This window comes from Cajanus cajan, chromosome 10 (assembly GCF_000230855.2).
Source record: "Cajanus cajan strain Asha chromosome 10, NIPB_CcT2T_4, whole genome shotgun sequence".
Taxonomy (NCBI): domain Eukaryota; kingdom Viridiplantae; phylum Streptophyta; class Magnoliopsida; order Fabales; family Fabaceae; genus Cajanus; species Cajanus cajan.
The window spans coordinates 42,559,697-42,579,815 of NC_138526.1; the positions used below are offsets into that span (position 1 = coordinate 42,559,697).

The following is a 20,119-nucleotide window of genomic DNA, read 5'->3' on the forward strand; positions in this document are numbered from 1 at the left end:
AACACTTTGAATTCTTGATTTGATGAACTATAAAGTGTAAGAACCTGATAGATCTTTACATTAATAACATCAAACAATTAATGAGTAATGAAATTTTAAAATTTTGAGCGACAAAAAATATCAAATTATAAAACATGATAACAAAAAGTGCAAAAAGAAAAGCTTATTTCTTTTTATTGCAATGTTTGATTTGTTGAACAATGTGTATTTATGGGACAAAGTTAGGGTGCGTGGCGAGTGATTTTTCCATTAAGAAGGTCAATCCATGCATATACTTATAAATGTGTTTCTTAATCTTTCTTCAGCAACTTTGATGACCTTTTCTTTTAAAAGGATGATAATTAAGAAGCAAATGTTTATTTTACTTTTCTTTTATATAAAAATTATTATAATGAGAATAAGGTTTAAATTTAAGATTTTCTGTACATATTATTCCAATTTTCATTATTAGACTAATATTAGTAAAATATTTCTTTTAATAATAGTCCTTAAGAATTAAATTGGATTTTCATTATTAGTTATTGTTATATAGAAATTGGTATCGATAGGTAAATTATAACACCCTCTATCTCACATGCCTTAATATAGAAATAATAAAAATTAAATAACATAATTCCTTATAAATAAAATTAAATGAGTTCAGATAGAACCCCAAGCGTGTGGTTCAGCGGTAGGGGTTGATCTACGCTTAAGCAAGGTCAGGGGTTCGAATCCTGTCTTGTGTATGCAGCCGCGTTAAATCTTGGGGCCAGCCTCCAACGTAGCGCGGAGATTAGTCACTGCTATCGACGGTGGATACTTCAGGCACGAACAAAAAAAATGAGTTCAGATAGAAAACATCACATTCTTAACTTAAACAAAATAATATAATCAACAAAAATTACAAGAAAAGAAAACTAATATCTCCAAAATAAACCAATATAGAAATATTTCACTCTATCTCACAATGTATAAATACAATCGAATAGTCAAACACAAATAAGGCATATATATATATATATATATATATATATATATTATAATATAGCATGGATAGATTGGTAACAATAACATACTTAACTCATTCATGACATAATAATAAAATAACACAGAGTAATCTAGGAATACATGCCGAGTCACACCCTCTACGCATTTTTGTTAGGAGGACATACTATTGAATTCTAGTTGGGATAGTTGAGTTGTAAAGCCCGATTCTAACGCCCAATTTATATAATAATAATTATATATTTTCTTATATAATATTTTCACAATTATATCGTTAAAATTTTTTTTTTTTTTTTAGTGGGCTAAGTGGAAAAGATTGGTAGAGGTATAAATAGCCCTTTACGCTTGAAAGTTGATGATGTTTTGAGATTCAAAGATAGAATTTATGTGCTTAGTAATCTCGAATTAAGGAAGATGATCTTAGAAGAAGGACATAAAAGTACTTTTAGTATTCATTTAGGAGATACTAAAATGTATCAGAGTTGTGCAGCGGAAGCATGGCCTAAGGAGAAAAGAGAAGTAGAGGAATTTGGATACTAGTATATTTGGATATTATTATATAATATGTTTTTTTTTTTTTTTCTAAAATCAAAACTAGGAATAGATAAATATAAGCATAATGCAAGCCCAACCAGCGGAGAAGGATCCAGAGGCCACGTCAAGAAGTTAGATAAGTCTCATATGTGCCATGTAAACCAGCCACGTCAGCACATGTATCAATCACCAAAATTCTTGCGTGGCTCAGTAAACAATCAGTTCATAAATGATCCCAGTACAAAATTTACGCAATTGCTTACGTTTCCGAATTTCAAATTGCCTATAAATAGTACGCAGCATACGTTTTACCTCAACGGTGAGAAATTTTTTTAGAGAAACAAGAACGGTGAGAAACAAGAACGGTGAGAAAAGAGAGAAAGAGATAAATCTACATTTTAAGGTAAGGGGGAGGAGACCTTTATCTCTTTAATTTGATATACTTTTATGTCTATTTATTTTTGTTATTTTTATCTAGTGAGGTGCCCCTAACCTCATTTATTTGCTTATTCTATGCTTATTTTTATCCATAATAAATGTTAATGTGTTCATATTTTATATTGTTTTATTATTTTATAATGATTGTCATTTTTATTTATGTTATTGGTACTATTAATATATTCTTTTTACGTAAATATATTTATTGTAAATATATTTATAATTAACTATGATATAGTTTTGTTAAAGTCTCTTTGACTCATGTTATTATTTCTTCACGTATTTATGAAAATAAATATTGCTCTATGGCCATAGAAGATAAAATTTGAATTTATTTATAGCTGGAGGTTTGACCTTGGGGATTTAAATGAGTAAGAAATGAAGGTGAAATATCCTATTGTTGATTAAGGTGAAATATCCTTTTATTGGTTGATGTTATGATGATGCTCATTTATCCTGACTAGTCACTACAAGTATAATTCAAATTTTATTGTATCATGAAAATTTAATATATGATCTGTATATATATTTATATATATATATATGTGTTTAATATTGATTATAAATAATTCTGTATATTCTTTTGAGTTATTATATTTATTGGATATTGTTCTTACTCCTTTCTTTTCTTTGTTTTTATAAATTAAATATATTACAAAATAGATGGATCTACTTTGGATTCCAGATCATTTTGCAGTTGATATAGCTGTGGTATTCCTTGGAAGGAATTGGAATGTGGAGGCTATTTGATGAATCTATTACAATTTTTGTAAATTTATTTTCTTATATAATAATAATTATATATTTTCTTATATAATATTTTCACAATTATATCGTTAACAATACTTTTTTTTTTAATAAAGATAAAGATAAAGAAATTGTGAATTTAATACATGATATATCGTTATAAAATATTTACAATAATGTATTATTTTACACAATATATTTTTCTTTCACTTTTATTACAATATTTACATTGATAGTGAAAATAAATTTACAAAAATTGTAATAGATTCATCAAATAGCCTCCACATTCCAATTCCTTCCAAGGAATACCACAGCTATATCAACTGCAAAATGATCTGGAATCCAAAGTAGATCCATCTATTTTGTAATATATTTAATTTATAAAAACAAAGAAAAGAAAGGAGTAAGAACAATATCCAATAAATATAATAACTCAAAAGAATATACAGAATTATTTATAATCAATATTAAACACACACACACATATATATATATATATATATATATATATATATATATATATATATATAAATATATATACAGATCATATATTAAATTTTCATGATACAATAAAATTTGAATTATACTTGTAGTGACTAGTCAGGATAAATGAGCATCATCATAACATCAACCAATAAAAGGATATTTCACCTTAATCAACAATAGGATATTTCACCTTCATTTCTTACTCATTTAAATCCCCAAGGTCAAACCTCCAGCTACAAATATTCAAACTTTATCTTCTATGGCCATAGAACAATATTTATCTTCATAAATACGTGAAGAAATAACAACAAAACGAGTCCAAGATATCACAACTATAACATAGTTGATTATAAATATATTTACAATAAATATATCTATGTAAAAAGAATATATTAAGAATACCAATGATATAAATAAAAATGACCATCATTATAAAATAATGAAACAATATAAAATATGAACACCTTAATAATTATTATAGACAAAAATAATCAAAGGTTAAGCAAATAAATGAGGTTAGGGACACCCCACTAAATAAATATACATAAAAAAATAACATAAATAAATAAAAATAGGAGTAGATAAAATTTTAAAGAGATAAGGTTCTCCTCCCCCTTACCTGGATAAGTAGGAGCTAAAACTTGAGCAGAACCTCCCCCCTCTGGATTCCCTCTTTCTTTCCCTCTCTCTTTCTCTTTCTCTTTCTCTCTCTCTCTCTCTCTCTCTCTTTTTCTCTTTCTCTCTCTAAATTTCCACTTCTGGCTGTATGATTTTTTTCACAGCCCCCTGCCTCCTATTTATAGGCAATCTGACGCACCCGGAACGGCCCGTACTGATTTCGGAACGGCCCGTTCCGAAACGTTCAAATATGCGTAAAATTCTCAACTGGAACGGCCCGTTCTAATATCGGAACGGCCCGTTTTCAAAAAGCAGAACGGCCCGTTCTGAAACCAGAACGGCCCGTTCTCAATCTCAGCAGAACGGCCCGTTCTCCGTCCGGAACGGCCCGTTCTCCTTGTTGGAACGGCCCGTTCTGGGCCCGTTCTCAACTTGAAATTTCAGTATATTTTTATTGCTTGGAACGGCCCGTTCCAAGTTACCCTTTTACCCCTCAAACTTTAATAAAATTGCAAAAATGCCATTAATAATAAAATTACAAAAATACCCTTATTCCTTTATTAAAATTACAAAATGCCATTAATTACAAAAGTACCTTTAAAAAAAATTGGGGTGTTACATGAGTCACACAAAATACATCTCATGCATATAATGGACAAGACTGAGACTTCCAAATTAAGATATCCCTTAGGATTGATTCCCAAACTTTTAGATAAAGGACTCTTTCCAGACAGTGTATTTCATATCGTACCCTTGAAAACACTTTTATTCACATGATGCATGTCATATAGACCCAATACCTAATCATATTACAACAATACATATATACTCATGATTCATCTCAATTCATTTTATTCATAATCACATCATTATATCAAGATTCCAAGTAAGACATTATCCAATTCATACATGATTCATAGACAAGTATTATACATTGTATCTCAAACCGATAAATATGACTTATCTCAAGTAATGAAAATGATAAAAGGATAGAGAAGATAAGAAAATGATGAGAAAAAGGAATATCATAGCATGAGTCACAATTATAACTCATGAATCGCAGTCGTTATGTCAGTCACACTCGTGACTGACTCGGCAAGAATCCAAAGAAAATCAAGTATAAATCTCATTAATTTATTAAATTTAGTGGTAAGTATATATGTCATTAATTAATCAAAGATACACTTTGATACTATTTTAAAATATTGATTTAGGTCTAATTTAATTTCACAAAATTAACTAGTAAAATTTGGATATTCTTTGATTCATATAAACTATGATGTTATCGATAGTGAATGTAAGCTTAAATTTTTCTTAATATATGGTCAAAGAAACTTATATGTATATTTTTGTTGAAATCGAAAAAAGTTAAATTTTTCTTATTCTTTGTTCAAAATCCTAAACGCAATTATTTTGAGGAAAGGAAAAAAAGGATGGAAAGAAGTTGATGTTAATGTCAAGGATCACAGCAAGTTTCCCACTTTTCCCACCACCATGCCACTCGAGTTATATGACAAGTGTTTCCACGAATACAAGTCAAAAATAGCTATGGAACAGTTACCACAAAATAAACCACTTTGGGAAATGCACATATTTAAGTACCCAATGAGCAATGCTGCAGGAACTTTTATATCCAAGCTCCATCATGCACTTGGAGATGGCTACTCTTTCACGATAACCTTTCTATCATGCGTACAAAATAATAAGGTGCTATGTATTTTTGTTAAATTATGGACAAAAAACGCCTATAACATGTTATTGCTGTGTGAAATTTTAGGCAGAATTAATTATCTCTTTTCTATGTAGTATCAATCATTTTTTTCTATTTATATTTTACATAACATTTTTTAGATGTGATTATCATGTTTCATTCTTTTTAACAAAAAGAGATTAATTATATAATTAATTTTATAAAATTATTATTCTTATTTATTTATTTATTAATTTTGTTGACTCGTGTAAAATAATTTAAAACGATACTTATTATGAGATTGTATAAAAATAATTAGGACATTATTTATGAATAGAAAGAGTAGTTTAATTTTTTTTTTTTAGTTTTTCATTCAAAACCCTTAATCTTTTGGAAACTTTAATTATATAAAATTAATGATTGTTCTTTTTTTATTATGGTAAATGTGATATATGGTTAATTTACTTAATTTCTAGTTTATTATTACTTGTACGCCCCATCCACTTGCCAAGATCCTAATTATCCACAAGAGTCCAGGTTTAAAGTAAGGGAACTACTAATACGCACAACATTAAGTATTTTGTTCTTGAAGCTAGAATTAATACTAACACTTTATTCTAGAGGGTTCTGCTAGGCCTCGGCACTTAATGCCGCCACTTTGCTAGAGGCATCATGCTTCCCCTAAATATTTGAAATTAACCCTTTGTTTGGAATACATGCAGAAGGATAACAAAGGAAAAATAGCTCTATGCTTTGCGCTTTTTTTTTTTTTTTTTTTTAATGAGTTTATTGTACCTTATATCACTTTAATATATTATTTATTTGTTAAAAAATGGAGAACAAAAGAAAATAATGGAAGGAAAACCTCATTAATGATTAAAAATACTATAAACCTTTTACTGTTACAACATATAAAGCCAAAATTATTATATTGTATTTTTTTAAGAATATTTACGTTATTTTATTTTCTTTCACTTTTTCATTTCTCTTTTCTATTTTTACCAAACAACTAAATAATCATTTTAAGTATTTTCTCTTCTTATTACTTTCGTTTCTTTCCTTAATCTTTCTTTTGCAAACCAAACAAAGCATAAAGGAAGCCCTATGACTTTCCTTCCCCCAAAATACACCAATTTGCTAAAACAGAAGTTGCTTCCACTATTTTCCTAAACATCAATTGCAAAAACCATGTAATAACTTCCTCGATCATCCTTAAATCTCACGATCTCCTACAAAAACACTATTCATGAATAGTAAAAACAAAAATAAATGGCAAATAGCAGGTGCGGATTGTATAGGAAACATGCACATTCACTTTGAGGGATACACGATTACAAACTCTAGGGGGTTGGGTCTTTAGCCTTCTCTCTTTCTACCCCTTCTCACTTTTTACCTCTCTCTTTTCTTTCTTTTCTAAAATTAAACCAAACATCTCTCCCTTATAAGAATGTTGTGAGAGTGTGCCTAGGTGGCCTTATTCCCCTTTTTGTATCTCAAACAAAGTCCTATTAATTGCGAATGTTTTCGGGTAACCCCCTAAACAACAATGGTTAAGGCATCCTCATTCCTCGACTAATTAATATAATTAAGACTAGGGTCATAAAAAGAGAGTTTTTATTTATTTATTTCTTAAACCTATAACTGGGGATGTTATAATTTTCTCCCTTTCATGGATTCCCCCCCCCCCCCCCCCGGCCCCTTCTTTTTTTCCTTTGGTTTTTTTTACCTTAATTTATTTATTCAAAAGTGTTAAGAAAAGGTTAAATTAATTCAATTGAATAAATTTTAATATGCATAATTATATTAACACATTATCATAGTGTAATTTTTAAATAAAAATCAAAAGTTTACGTATATGCATGATTTTTAACATAAATTACACAAGGGAAGACGAGGCAGAACCAAGTCTGCATGGCCTGTTGTTGGGTTCAACACGTTTAGTGAATCAGCAAATCAATTTTCAAAAAGAATTTGACAAATGATCGATAATCTTGATATAATGAAATAAAATGTTGTAATATGCGCAACGATACTAAGGAAATAGAAAAAAAAAAAAAAAAGTAGTGAGATTTAACATTAAAAACACTCTAATGTGAAGGGAAAAAATCACGAGACAGACCTAAAAATATATTCTACCATATATTTTTTTTAAAAGAGATAGATGTGATCTAGCATCATTATGGAGAAGAAGATCCTAACTAGGTTAGCATCCCGCTCCCCATCAATCATATGCTTCACATCGAGAGTGCTAAAAATATAAGAGAAAATAAAGGTACAACGTGGGGACCGAACCAAAATCCACGATAAAATGTAAAACAAAGAAAATAAAAAAAAAAAAAAAAAAACAAATGGATCATAAGCCAAGACTAATGAACTACATCCAAACATGATATCTAATCAAATATCAACAACAGATAAACTAGTGCATACATCAAGATAGTTTGGAAGACTTGGCTCTCCTAGCTCTAGTTCTAGGCCTACTTGGAGATGCTTTTTGAATCTTAGGTATCTGGACTTTTTTGGGAGTGTGGGACCCACATCTCATTGCTGCCTCAAGGACACGCATGTCATGCTGGACCATAGGATCAAATTCAGCCAAATTTGGTTCCTTGACGGTCTCAAAACTATGCTCCGGTCTAGGGAGACTATATATGAACATAAGGTATGTATTCCTCTGCATCTTCTTCTGATTCAGTTGCAGTCTCAGCAATTGCAGCAAAATCCCATTTAGAATGACTCTTTACTACACTCCCACACAAAAAAAATGTAGAAAAAGAAATTAAAAAAACTGTTAACCCAAATAATGATCAAGTATTTGTGTATTTTTACTAAAGATCAGAATTTCTCATCTTATAGAGACTGACTGGTGGAAAGTAGTTATTTATTAAACAAAAATAATAAAAAAATGTAAAATATTATATTATTTTTTAGAAAGACTCGCCCTCTAAATTCTATTCGATCCATTTTTTTACACTTGCAAGATTCACTCATATATGTGGAAGAGAAGTATTAACATCATTCTTGATTTAACCTGAACCTTATAATACACATTTTATTATTAGTCAAAATTTATTAAAAAAATATAAAATAAAAAAGGATTCATTAAATTAAATGTATGATGACAACAAAAATTATAATTTTTAATACATTTCAACCAATAATTCATATAGTGTTTGAAAGAACGTGTTAATTACATAACAGCTGGTTGCTATAATTTTTCTCTATATGGTAAACAATGTGGAATTCACTTTAGAATGTACTCCCTCTACTCTAGTATTGAATCATACCCAAAAAAAGATCACACTTAACTAATTTGGAAGAGTAAGTTAATTTCATTTAATTTATCAATTCTATTTCAAAAATAATAATTTTTTTCTTCATTATAAATTTTCAATATATTTAAAATTTGATACAAAAATAAAAGTTGATTATTGAAAATACAGTCTCAATTTCATGGATGATATTTTGGATATAATATCATTGAATTAAAAAGAAATTAGTTAACACTTAATTATATTTTTACTAGTGAGTATATATATATATATATATATATATATATATATATATATATGTATTAAAATTTTTAAATAATAAAAAATAATATTAAAATTTAGATCAAAACTTCTCGTGTAATTCAAAAAGAAAAGGCTATTAAAAATATAGATCAACTTTTTATTCTATTTTTTTTTAATTTTTTTTCTTTTTCATAGCATCACTTTATTATCATATTTTTATTTGTCTTTTTTATTTTTATTTTTTTATTTTATCTCTCTTCCTGTTGCTTTCACGTATATACTTCTTCTGATCTTAAATGATTAAAAATTAAAACTCATAAATAAATAAATAAATAAATAAATAAATATATATATATATAAAATATACGCGTACGTGTGTGTAAAGAAGTAATGTGAATGCATGAAAATGATTGCTGCGCCACATTTTCAATTCCATGATATATTTTTCGACATCTACACGTTACCTGGGATCGTAATCGTATACAGTTTTCGTTGGACCCAGCATGGTCCTTCATAAACTTCCTCGTAATTCAAAACAGGTTTCTTCGTAATTCTAACAACGTTAACAGATATTTTCATTTTTATTTTATAAATCATACGCATCTTCCATCAGAACAATCTTGTTTATGTTAAATAAGACTACATATGGACACTAAAAGTTTTCCTTCAAATATTATCATAATTGTATACTTAAAATTTGGATTCTGTATACCAGAAGAACCTGACGTGAATTGATTCATGCAGTCAATGATAATTACAATATATAAAATAAAAAAGTACTTTTCTTTATATATGATGAGTGTGAGAAAAATAAATATTAATTATTGAATCTTATCATATTTAAATTATCAAATTTAAATTTTAAGACTTTCTTACTAATTAATTAAAAGTCATGTAACTTTAACTAATTTTTAATATATATATATATATATATATATATATATATATATATATATATGAAATTAACCATATTTTTAATAAAGAACCTTTTGATAAATAGAAAAAGTATATACACGAAAATAAAAATTGAAGCATGTTGAGTTAACTAAGATTTTATATGCTAAAATTTATGTTTGTCGTCTTCCCATTATATTTTGCATTTTCATTCTTATTCCAAAATTTTCCACTTTTCATTTAAAAAAAAAGAAGAAAATATTATAAAAATGATTGCAATGAAAATTGAATCTAAGTCTTCATATTTTTAACTACAACAATCTCTCCCTACTCAACCACTTTGTTTGGATATGAGATTAAATAAAAAAGGGAAGAAATTCAAAAAAATAAATAGAGGAAAAATAAAATGAATTATTTGCATGAGGAGAAATAAAAGAGAAAGATTAGAGAAATTTCTCTGTATTTATATGGATAAAAATATATAAATAAATGCAAGAAAAACACTTTTCACAATAATAATAATAATTTAATTTGATCAAAATTATTTAAAATTTTGTATACTTAGTATAGAAAATATTAATTTGGAAAATTTGAAGAATTTGTTTGTTAAACATATAACTATATACTCATTTGTTAAACGCACGAAACCTAGCTATCATGAGATTCATGACCAGTTTACTTTCACTTATTATGTATCCAAGACTAAAGAATACAAATTTTATATATTACACCCATGATCGGGAATCAAAGCTGAACAACCAATGCACCTTAATTTTTAAATCTATTTAGGACATGATAAGATAAAGTTTTATTTATAGAGATATTCTTAAAAATGTTTTTAGTTTGTATCTAAACAAATTTTAATTACACATTAACTAATTTTATTTTTTGAAAAAACTTATTTCATTTCATTTTTTTTATCCTAAAAAGATCGATTGAGGAGAAATTAATCCAAATAAACTTTTAATTGTCTTATTAATTTATGATTGCTAAATAATTTTATGACAAACAAAAGTAACCGGTGAAAGTCCAAAATTTACAAAACCTTTGGAGTTTGGCACCACTTGTGGCGGTATATGTTAGTTGTAATATAAAGGCAAGCACGTAAAAACAACAACACACTTTATTCAACAAACTCTATGCCATTGAGTGAAATTTACAGAAAAATATAATTTTTTACAATCAAGCCTCACATATTTTATTGAATATGAACTCATAATAATCTTATAATTTTCATAAATTTTAATTAATTATAAAAAGTATATATATGTTATAACATTAGACTTTTTTCTTGTCAAACCTTTTCTTTTCTCCTTTATTTTGAGTTGGGCCTCCTTTTCATTTATTTAAATATTCATCTTGATCATGTTTAGTCTAACATTGATCTTGACAATTTGATAAGTTATTGGTCTACTATTCTTGTCATCCTTCCACTTGTCTTTTCCTTTCTTGTTTCAACCACTCACACCTTTATTCTTATTACTAGTTTTAGCTAGTATGATTTGTTCTTAAATCTTTTTACTATGTTCCTCCTTTCAATATTTAGTCTCTAGTCATAGGTTTCAAGGGAATTATGCAACTTTGTCACCTTTATTAACTCAAGATTTTTGAATTCTTTGATAGTCATCACCACAAGAGTTAAAGTTCTTAACACCTTGTCATAAATTGTTGATGTGTAAGTTTTTCATTGCAAGATTTCATCGAATTAACAAGAGTTTGAATTCAATTGAAATAATCATCAATTATAGACTCATTGCAACATTCATGGACAATAATTCATATTTTCTTTGAACAGATTAGTACTTCAACTTCTTTATTTTATTAGCATGAGCTTTATATAAAATATCACAAGCTTCTTTTGCTGAGTTAGTTGAGCAAATTTTTTGAAAACTAGTAGAATTCACACGTTGATAGATAAAGTAGAGTTTTACAATCTTTCTTGGGCACTCTATAAACTACTTGTTGCGTCTTTGTAACAACTTCTTTCACTTTTTGAATCTCTTTCTTACAATTTCTGGCATTTTGAAAATAAAAAAGTCACTCATCATCTTCACATACCATTGCTTGAAGTTCTTTCCATCAAAGACACGCAAGTTGATAGGAAATGACTCATAAGAATGATTCATCATTCATCTTTTCAACACCTCACATGAAAGTAGAAGTATTGGCACATGGAAAAGAGTTTTTCTTATGGTAGAATGTCTCGTAATCTAGTGGGTTTAATACCCACCCATAAGTCCCTCAAAAGCAATTAGGTTTTAATACTAATTTGTTGAGGGAATGAAATGCAAATATTCACACATAGAAAGCAAAGAACAATATAAAGAGTGAAAATTGTAAAGGAAAAATTTTATTTTCACACTTATATATTAATACATGCATGTCTACTATTACAACACACGATAGAATAGTAACATACAGTTATTAATTAAATATAAAAACTAACTGTGATAATACAAACACATAACCACTAACAAACTAAGCACCAAAGGTATACAAATGATACTTACAGATAATACTATCAAACATTTTTTTTGAACAACAAAAGAAAATATCATAATAAGAGGGGAAGAGGATAAAGGGTACAAGGGTACAAGGGTACCCAAACCCAATAAGAGGGGAAGAGGATAAACAAGGGTACCCAAATCCAACGAACATAATTGAAAATTTATCATCTCCCCCTAAACATGTAACCTTCCCTAAAATACTGAAATTGAATGTCGGGTCAAAACAACAATAGAGCCAAAATTACATTACAACACAAACAAGTAGTTCAGGAAAAAAAAACACTAGTATCAGTCACTTTTGAGAATACAGAGACCCGGATTGCTATATAAAGAGACTACATTTGAAATTGTGAATTATTCTACTCATCAATTTCTGCTTCTTTATTTTGCATAAGATTTGGTGGTAAGCCCTCGTACATGTCTAATGTAGGATCTGGAAGCCCCCACATTTCAGCTGTTCCAATTTCAAAATCCCACAATTGATCAAACTCCATTTCCACATCACTGTTGGATTCTTTTACAAACCTTTTCAGCCTCTCACTCACTTTGGTCGCTCCAAATTGACACAAAGATTGCCGAACCTACATAAAGTAGTAGTATGCAAAATAACGCTTATAAATTTCTTTATATTTTAGGGCTTATTATGGAGTGTTTTTGCAAAAGCTTAATTTTAACAATACATACCTCCCCGTGCACAACATGAAACACTGAATCTCCAACCGTTGAAGAGTTGAAAGACATCACCTCGACGTTCTCTTCATGCAATATTTGAATAATTTCACAGAAAGTAAACCGGTCATCAACCCCACACATTAGAATGACAGCGAGCAAAGAACCCATTTCATGAACCTCGATTTTTGGCGATTTTAGGCTTCTTTGTGCTTCATAAGCACTAGAACAGTCACCACGATTTCTCTTCCTTCCCATTAACCTTTCTTTTTTCGCCTGCACCATGTTCACTCTTGCCTTTAGGCTTCCGAGGTAGTCAATAACTTCATCTATTTGACCAGCCACCGGTATGACTTTCTGAATTAAATGAAGAAAAAAAATGCATCATTTCAATATTATTCATGGTTTTAAATTGCTATCCATCGCCCTAATCGCAATACATATTTTTTCCGTTTTATGCATGGCTGCATCTCAAGTCGGTACACCTAACGTTAATTTGTCGGTGAACATTATTGGGCTTGCACGTATAAATGGTGGTGAAACTTTTAGAGGGAATTTAGAATATTTCTAATACTATTTTAGAAAATAAATATGACTCAATTTTACAAAATTTGTTTATAAGGTGATAGTTATCTTTCGTTTATAAATTTTCTTTGTTTACTTTATTTATGATAGATGTGAAACTTGAATTTTTGCTGATATTTACCCATGATAGTACCTGGAGAGAGAGAGATATATATAGAGATAGAGAGGGATACCTGGTTAGGGAGAAGAGAGTAGAGTTGGGAATAGAGGTTCTTCATCTGGTTTCTCCTGTTTTTCTCAACAATCTTTCTTTCGACTTTGTTTGAAGATGGTTGAGTTACCTGTTGTGGATCCATTTCAAATTAATCTTGAGCTTTTAGATTTGCTTACGCTCAACTTAGGATTTAGGATTGTGAGATGATCGACGGATTGATGAATTATGTATTCATATATGTTTTTTGGTGGACTAAGATATCGTATGATTTAATTTAGTGATCATGCATGATTCATGACACAGACACATTTACTAGTGAGACGAGAGTGAGTAAACGATGTTAAAATCAAGTGGGATGAGACTTAAAGAAAAACGTCACTTGTCAGACATCATATTTTGTCTGTATATGCATAAATTGGTGGGCAAATAAATAGTTCAAGCTCACGCGTTTCTTCAAATTAAGGGTGATAAATAGATGGATGAATAATTTTAGGCATATCATAATGAATTATATAAAAATAATTTGTTAATCTATTTAGATTTATTGAAAATTTATATTAAAATTTAATTCATCTAATTCATTTAAAATATATAAAAAAATTCATTCAATCCTTTCATTAATAATTTTTTTATAAATAGATATTCAATTTTCAGTCAAAAAAAAATATAGATATTCAATCTATCCATAAAAGTAATATTTTAAAAATTAAATTATTTTTGAAATATTTTATTTTCTCTCTTCTATTTATAAATCATTACATTCTTATATAGTCTTTTAAAATTTATAAGATTTTTTTATGTCAAAGTAGTCTTTTAAAATTTCAATATTCTAATAAACATCCACATTATAATCTAATGAATTTTGAAAAAGTAGTGGATAAATCACTAACCATCCATAAAATTAAATGAAGAGATAAGATCTAATCCATTAGTTATTTTTATTGTAATGAATAAATTGGATAAATTTATTTGTAGATGAATTAGACAAATGATAGATAAATAGATTTATTTGTTACTGCTAATTCAAATTAATGTTCAATGTTGTGTTGCTCATTCATCAACTAATGTTGATCCCCATACCATTTAGGCTAGGGACGGAGTCAAGAGGATATCGCTTGGTTTTATCCATTATACTTTCTCACATCAATATTATTTGACTCAATAGTTAAACAAATAATGAGTGAGATTTTTAAAGGATGCAAGATAGTTGAAAAAATCATTCAAATTTTTCATTTCAAATATTTGATATACATAGTTTAGAATTTAAAAATATTATTACCTTTCTTCATGATATTGTTTAGAATGGAAAAATACTTGTTTCTTATTTTAAAACTAGGATGTTAGGTTAATGTATTAACCCAACTTGATCCCCACATTGTACGGCATAACGACTAATAATAGAAAACATCCAACATTAAGACTATAGGTGTAAAAGCACCAAATCATGTACCATACTGCACACATACAAAGGAAATCAACTAAATCAATATATGCAATTTACATGCAGTAATGTAGTAATGTAAATTATACATATTAAGTTGTCGATCAAGTAACTATACTGTCTATACAAAAATACTACCACGGGTAGTCAACAAAATGTCCTCCTACTCATGCGCCTCTAAGTGGCCTCCATTGTAACACTCCAACCCTATCCTTACCTTGCTCCCATACCACGTATAATTATCATAGTCCACACCACATGAAAACATACAAGGGTAAGTTAGAGTAAAAAGAAACAATATAAATACACCATAGAAACATCACATCATCATCTCATCTTTAACAACACAACGACAGAACAACACAATATATAACATAGATCAATACAATACAATTCTGATTCAACACAACATCATTGATCATCTTAGTTCAACATAGCATATGAACAACATAGTTAACTCAACACATCATATGCTTAACACAATAACTTTATGTGTCGTCACACATTTTAATTAGGAGAGATCTCCTACAACATAGGGTGAGTAGTTTAAGTGGTTTGATCTTACCAAACTGACAACACTAAGTTATCTTTTTGAGTTTGCTAGATCAACAACAAATTTGATATAATTAAATCCATAACTCAACAACTCAGTTCCTTGGATGTCGTCACTTAAACAACGAAGTATAGTACTAATGTTTGAATAGAACAACTAACATGGGTATGGACGTACCACGGTATTAGCTAGCTTAACCAAGCCTCTTATGGAATTAGTCCACCGACTACTAGGCATGGCAGCCGGGCGGGGCGGGGGCGGGTTTTATGGTCCCCGCCCCCGCCCTTGCGGATTTAAATCACCTCGCCCCCGATACCCGCTGGGGGTAAAATTTGGGTACCCACCCGTCCCCAGTGGGGTTCAATTTTCCCCACCCTGCCCTTGCCCCTGCTCTTGGACATTTTTTTTTAAATTTCATTTTATTTTTTTTATTTATAATAAATATGAAAAAAAATTAAAAAAATAAAAGAAAAGTAGGATAATACAAATTTTTACATATATAAAGATTTCTAAGTTTGGTTTATATATATACATATATATATATATAAATAATTCTTTAATTATATTATTAAACGGGGCAGAGGCAGGGGCAAGGGTGGGGCGGACGATTTTATCAATCGGGAAAAATTTGAACATGAAGCTGAACCTGGTCAACACGGGTTTTTCCCATCCAAATTGGGCTGATTCGGGGGATACCCACGAGGGCGGGTTAGATTGTCATGCCTACCGACTACCCTCCAAATACTATACAACCTTTCGATACTCGGTTAGGAACTAAGTTTCTGACTTTGTACTTTACTTAGTTGGCCACTTATAATCAATATAGTTCGACTTGACCCTTATATTATGGTCGTTTCATACACGTGTGTCTCAATCTTGTCCACACATGGTACCAACAAAGTTCTAGAGGAGAACAATACAACATCCACCTCAAGGGTCAATTTTCTAAGAAGGATTTTTCAATAAATTGGGCTCTCGGAGCACCACAACACAATATTCACATGATAGGATATGCAACTTTCAAAAATATCTCCCTTAGTTCTAAGTGGTCAACACAACTCAACAACACTGTAACTCATTATAGTTTCAACACAACTACAAAATCAAAACACAACTTTATAACTCACATCTCAATTATCACAACTCATTTTCAACTCTTTAATCAACATGCATCTCAACAACACATCATACTTTCAACATAACTACATGGTCAACACAAATCTTACAACTCATATCTACTTCTCAACTAAAAACTTACAACAAAATCATAATATTATCATATAACAAGTTAAATCATCAAGAAAATAACTCTTCATCAACCATATCATCATGTTTTTCTTCAGCAACTAACTTCTTGTGCTACACATCTTACGCTCGGCTCCATCTAGACAAAAAGTTATCTACCTTGCCCACATCCAGCGTGACACAACTTACACCCGGTGTGGCTAAGGTAGAGGCCCATGTGACCTCACGCCTAGCATGGTAAAACACCATGTTTGGCCCCATCTCAAGTAGAGTGTCTCTACTTGAGTCTCGTCCGACATCACCACCTCGATGCTCGATGAAATCTAGATAGAGAGCTCTGTCTTGGCCATGCTGGGTGCCACACCACCTTGGGCCCAACATCACTAAGTTAGAGAGCTCTCAAAGCATCCACACCTAACACCATTCAACCACGCCCAACGTAGTCCTAACTCGTGACGAGTCTCTCTCCTCGTGCTTGAGGTTACCAATCATGCACCTGATGTGATCGAGATAGAGAGCCTTAAGCTAGAACAATGCCCAACAAATTAAAGGAGCGGTTGGTGCGGTATCAGAATTCTACATATGTAGAACCTAATGTCGAGCCAAAACATGAAAATAAGCAAATTTTCAACACATGCAACACAAAATAGCAAACATATATATCACAACCAACTCAAACATGTACACAAATTCAGCAAGCAACTACAAATCATCTCATTTCACCTCATTCTTCACAACAACTCAAAACCCCAACCTTATCTCAACTCACTCGGATTTGATCCTCAGAGAGCCACGAGTTTCACAATGATTCATGCAACAAACAACTCATACTTCATTCAACATTCAAAAACCCCATTCCAGGACAAAAATCTAGCTTCCCTTACCTCAGGTAACTCAATTCCAAGGTAGAAGAAGAAGAACGATTGGCTATGCAACAAAATCAACAGGTTGATTCGAGGTTTCTACTACCTGAATCATAAACAACACATCTTAGAAAAGGATTGGAAAAAGAAGAAAAGAAGAAGATTGAGAGAAAAAAGGTCACAAACCAAAAACCTTCTCTTTAGAATCCTCTCTCTAGAAAGCTGAGGGAAATGAGTTTATGAGACTTTATTTTAAACAAAAACCTTATATACTTTTTTCTTCTATGGTCAAACTGGATATCTACCCAAAGAACCCGCTCTCAACACCACCGAAGCTTATAAGAGATCCTCAAACCCCCGAACCTCTCAACATTGACAACTCAGCTGAATATTATAAAAAAACTGGGAATAATATAATACTACCTCAACTCACAGTGTTACAGTTAATAATTAGAGACTCTTGTATATGAATAATGATTAATGTTGTGAAAATAAATTTATGGTGCAATAAGATGTTGAGTTTGTTTTCCTAGGATTTGCACAATAATGAGTGCAAAGTTATACACTTTGAGCTAAAAGCACATTATTAGAAATAAAATAGTGACAAGAAAATAGATAAATAAAATATTTATTAGTGTCTCTCAAAAGTTTAATAATTGTCAATCCCTTGTATGATATTTATAAGTTCGTTTCATTTTTTTAATTTTAAATATTATAATAAAATTGATATAAAAGGCTAATAAAATCTTTTGATTACAAGTGTAGTCATTTATAACTTTTAAATAGTACCAACAATTTATAAAAAGTAAAAACTCTTAATTTTTTTAAGTATATCACAATCCACTACTTTAAGATTTATTTGAATGATGCTAAAATCTAATTAAACTTATTCAAATATAACATTACACTACATTTGTATCAATTCAGTAACATAATTTTAAACATATAATAACAAAATATTTTATTACCCAAAGTTATCAAGTTGGTTAACATTCCTGAAAAAAAAAAAAGTTGGTTGACATTAATAAATGCTAAAAAAAAAATAGTCATTATATACTCTTTTTTTAATGTACAAAATGAGGTTCTTTTGGAGTTTTTTTTTTCTTTTACTTTTAATGTACAAAATTAGTCATTATTATTGTTAGCAAGTTATGGATTTTGATATCTATCTTTTTTCCTATAAAATATGCTAACATACTAATATGTTTCTAGCCATTTTCTTAGAACAAGAAGACATTATTTGCATGTTTAATTTTAAAAAAAAAAATTAAAAAAGGAGAAAAATTAAAAGGGATTTTCAAAATGTTTTAGAAATAAATATTTTTCATTTTCCTCACATAATATAAAATATTGGCATAAATCATTGTAGACACCTAATTTCATCCGGACTTGCAAACAAAGAAATAAACTTCTATTATGAAGAAAAGGAGCTCTCGAAGCATAGAAACGACACGATATGACATCAAAAGGCCCAAAGCCCAATAAGGGTGATTTAGTAACCCATAACGAACCGTTTCAAATTACTAAAAGACCTAGAAACCCTAGTTGGGAATGGGCCAGAACGGGTTGTTCTAGCACAGGTTGTTATGAGTCAAATTTAAATCTGGAACAAATCGTTCTAACACTGGAACGGACCGTTCCAGATTCAAATCTAACTCATAACGAATTGATTCAGAATGGGCCATTCTAAAATTGAAATGGGCCATTCTGGTCAGTTTTAACGTCTATAAATAGTAGACTCGGGCACTACGTCCCGGTGCCGAAAAGATTTGTCTAAAAAGTCTGATATAGCTCAAAATTTCTCTCTCTCCCTTCCCCTATATTTCTTGAGATCTAGTGAGGTACATTGTATGTGTTAGGTAGCCAAAAAAACACCTAAGAGTCTCCTTATTTGAAGATCTAATAAAGCTCAGTCAAGAGGTATCTCAATCAACACTTCTCTCTCTTTATTTCTTCATATTAATCTATTTTTGACCTAAATAATAAAAAGTGTAATCATCTAGACATTTTAGGGTAATTCGAGTAATTTAAATTTTATGTATATAAATAATCATCAATAAGGGGGATTTAATATTTAAATTATTATTTCTTATTATGCTAGCTAGCTTCATCATAGGATACCAATTTAGGGTGTTGTAGGGGTGTTTAATACCTTTCCTACACGTAATCGACCCCCGAGCCAAAATTTGGTTATTA

The 20,119-nt window shown here is 29.8% G+C and overlaps 1 protein-coding gene and 1 long non-coding RNA gene across 2 annotated transcripts; both read right to left on the reverse strand.

Annotated features, from left to right (window-relative positions):
• Positions 1–594: 594 nt before the first annotated feature.
• Positions 595–4,706, reverse strand: LOC145952895 (uncharacterized). Its single transcript, XR_014430394.1, has 2 exons — positions 3,809–4,706; positions 595–3,060 (listed from the first exon to the last, which is right to left on the reverse strand). It is a non-coding gene; the product is annotated as an uncharacterized LOC145952895 (long non-coding RNA).
• Positions 4,707–12,379: 7,673 nt separating this feature from the next.
• LOC109810382 (transcription factor bHLH162) lies at positions 12,380–13,949 on the reverse strand. The gene is made up of 2 exons (XM_083065939.1): positions 13,098–13,949; positions 12,380–12,994 (listed from the first exon to the last, which is right to left on the reverse strand). Exons 1-2 carry the CDS (start codon positions 13,365–13,367, stop codon positions 12,773–12,775), a joined length of 492 nt encoding a protein of 163 aa, XP_082922065.1. The 5' UTR covers positions 13,368–13,949; the 3' UTR covers positions 12,380–12,772.
• Between the last annotated feature and the right edge of the window lie 6,170 nt (positions 13,950–20,119).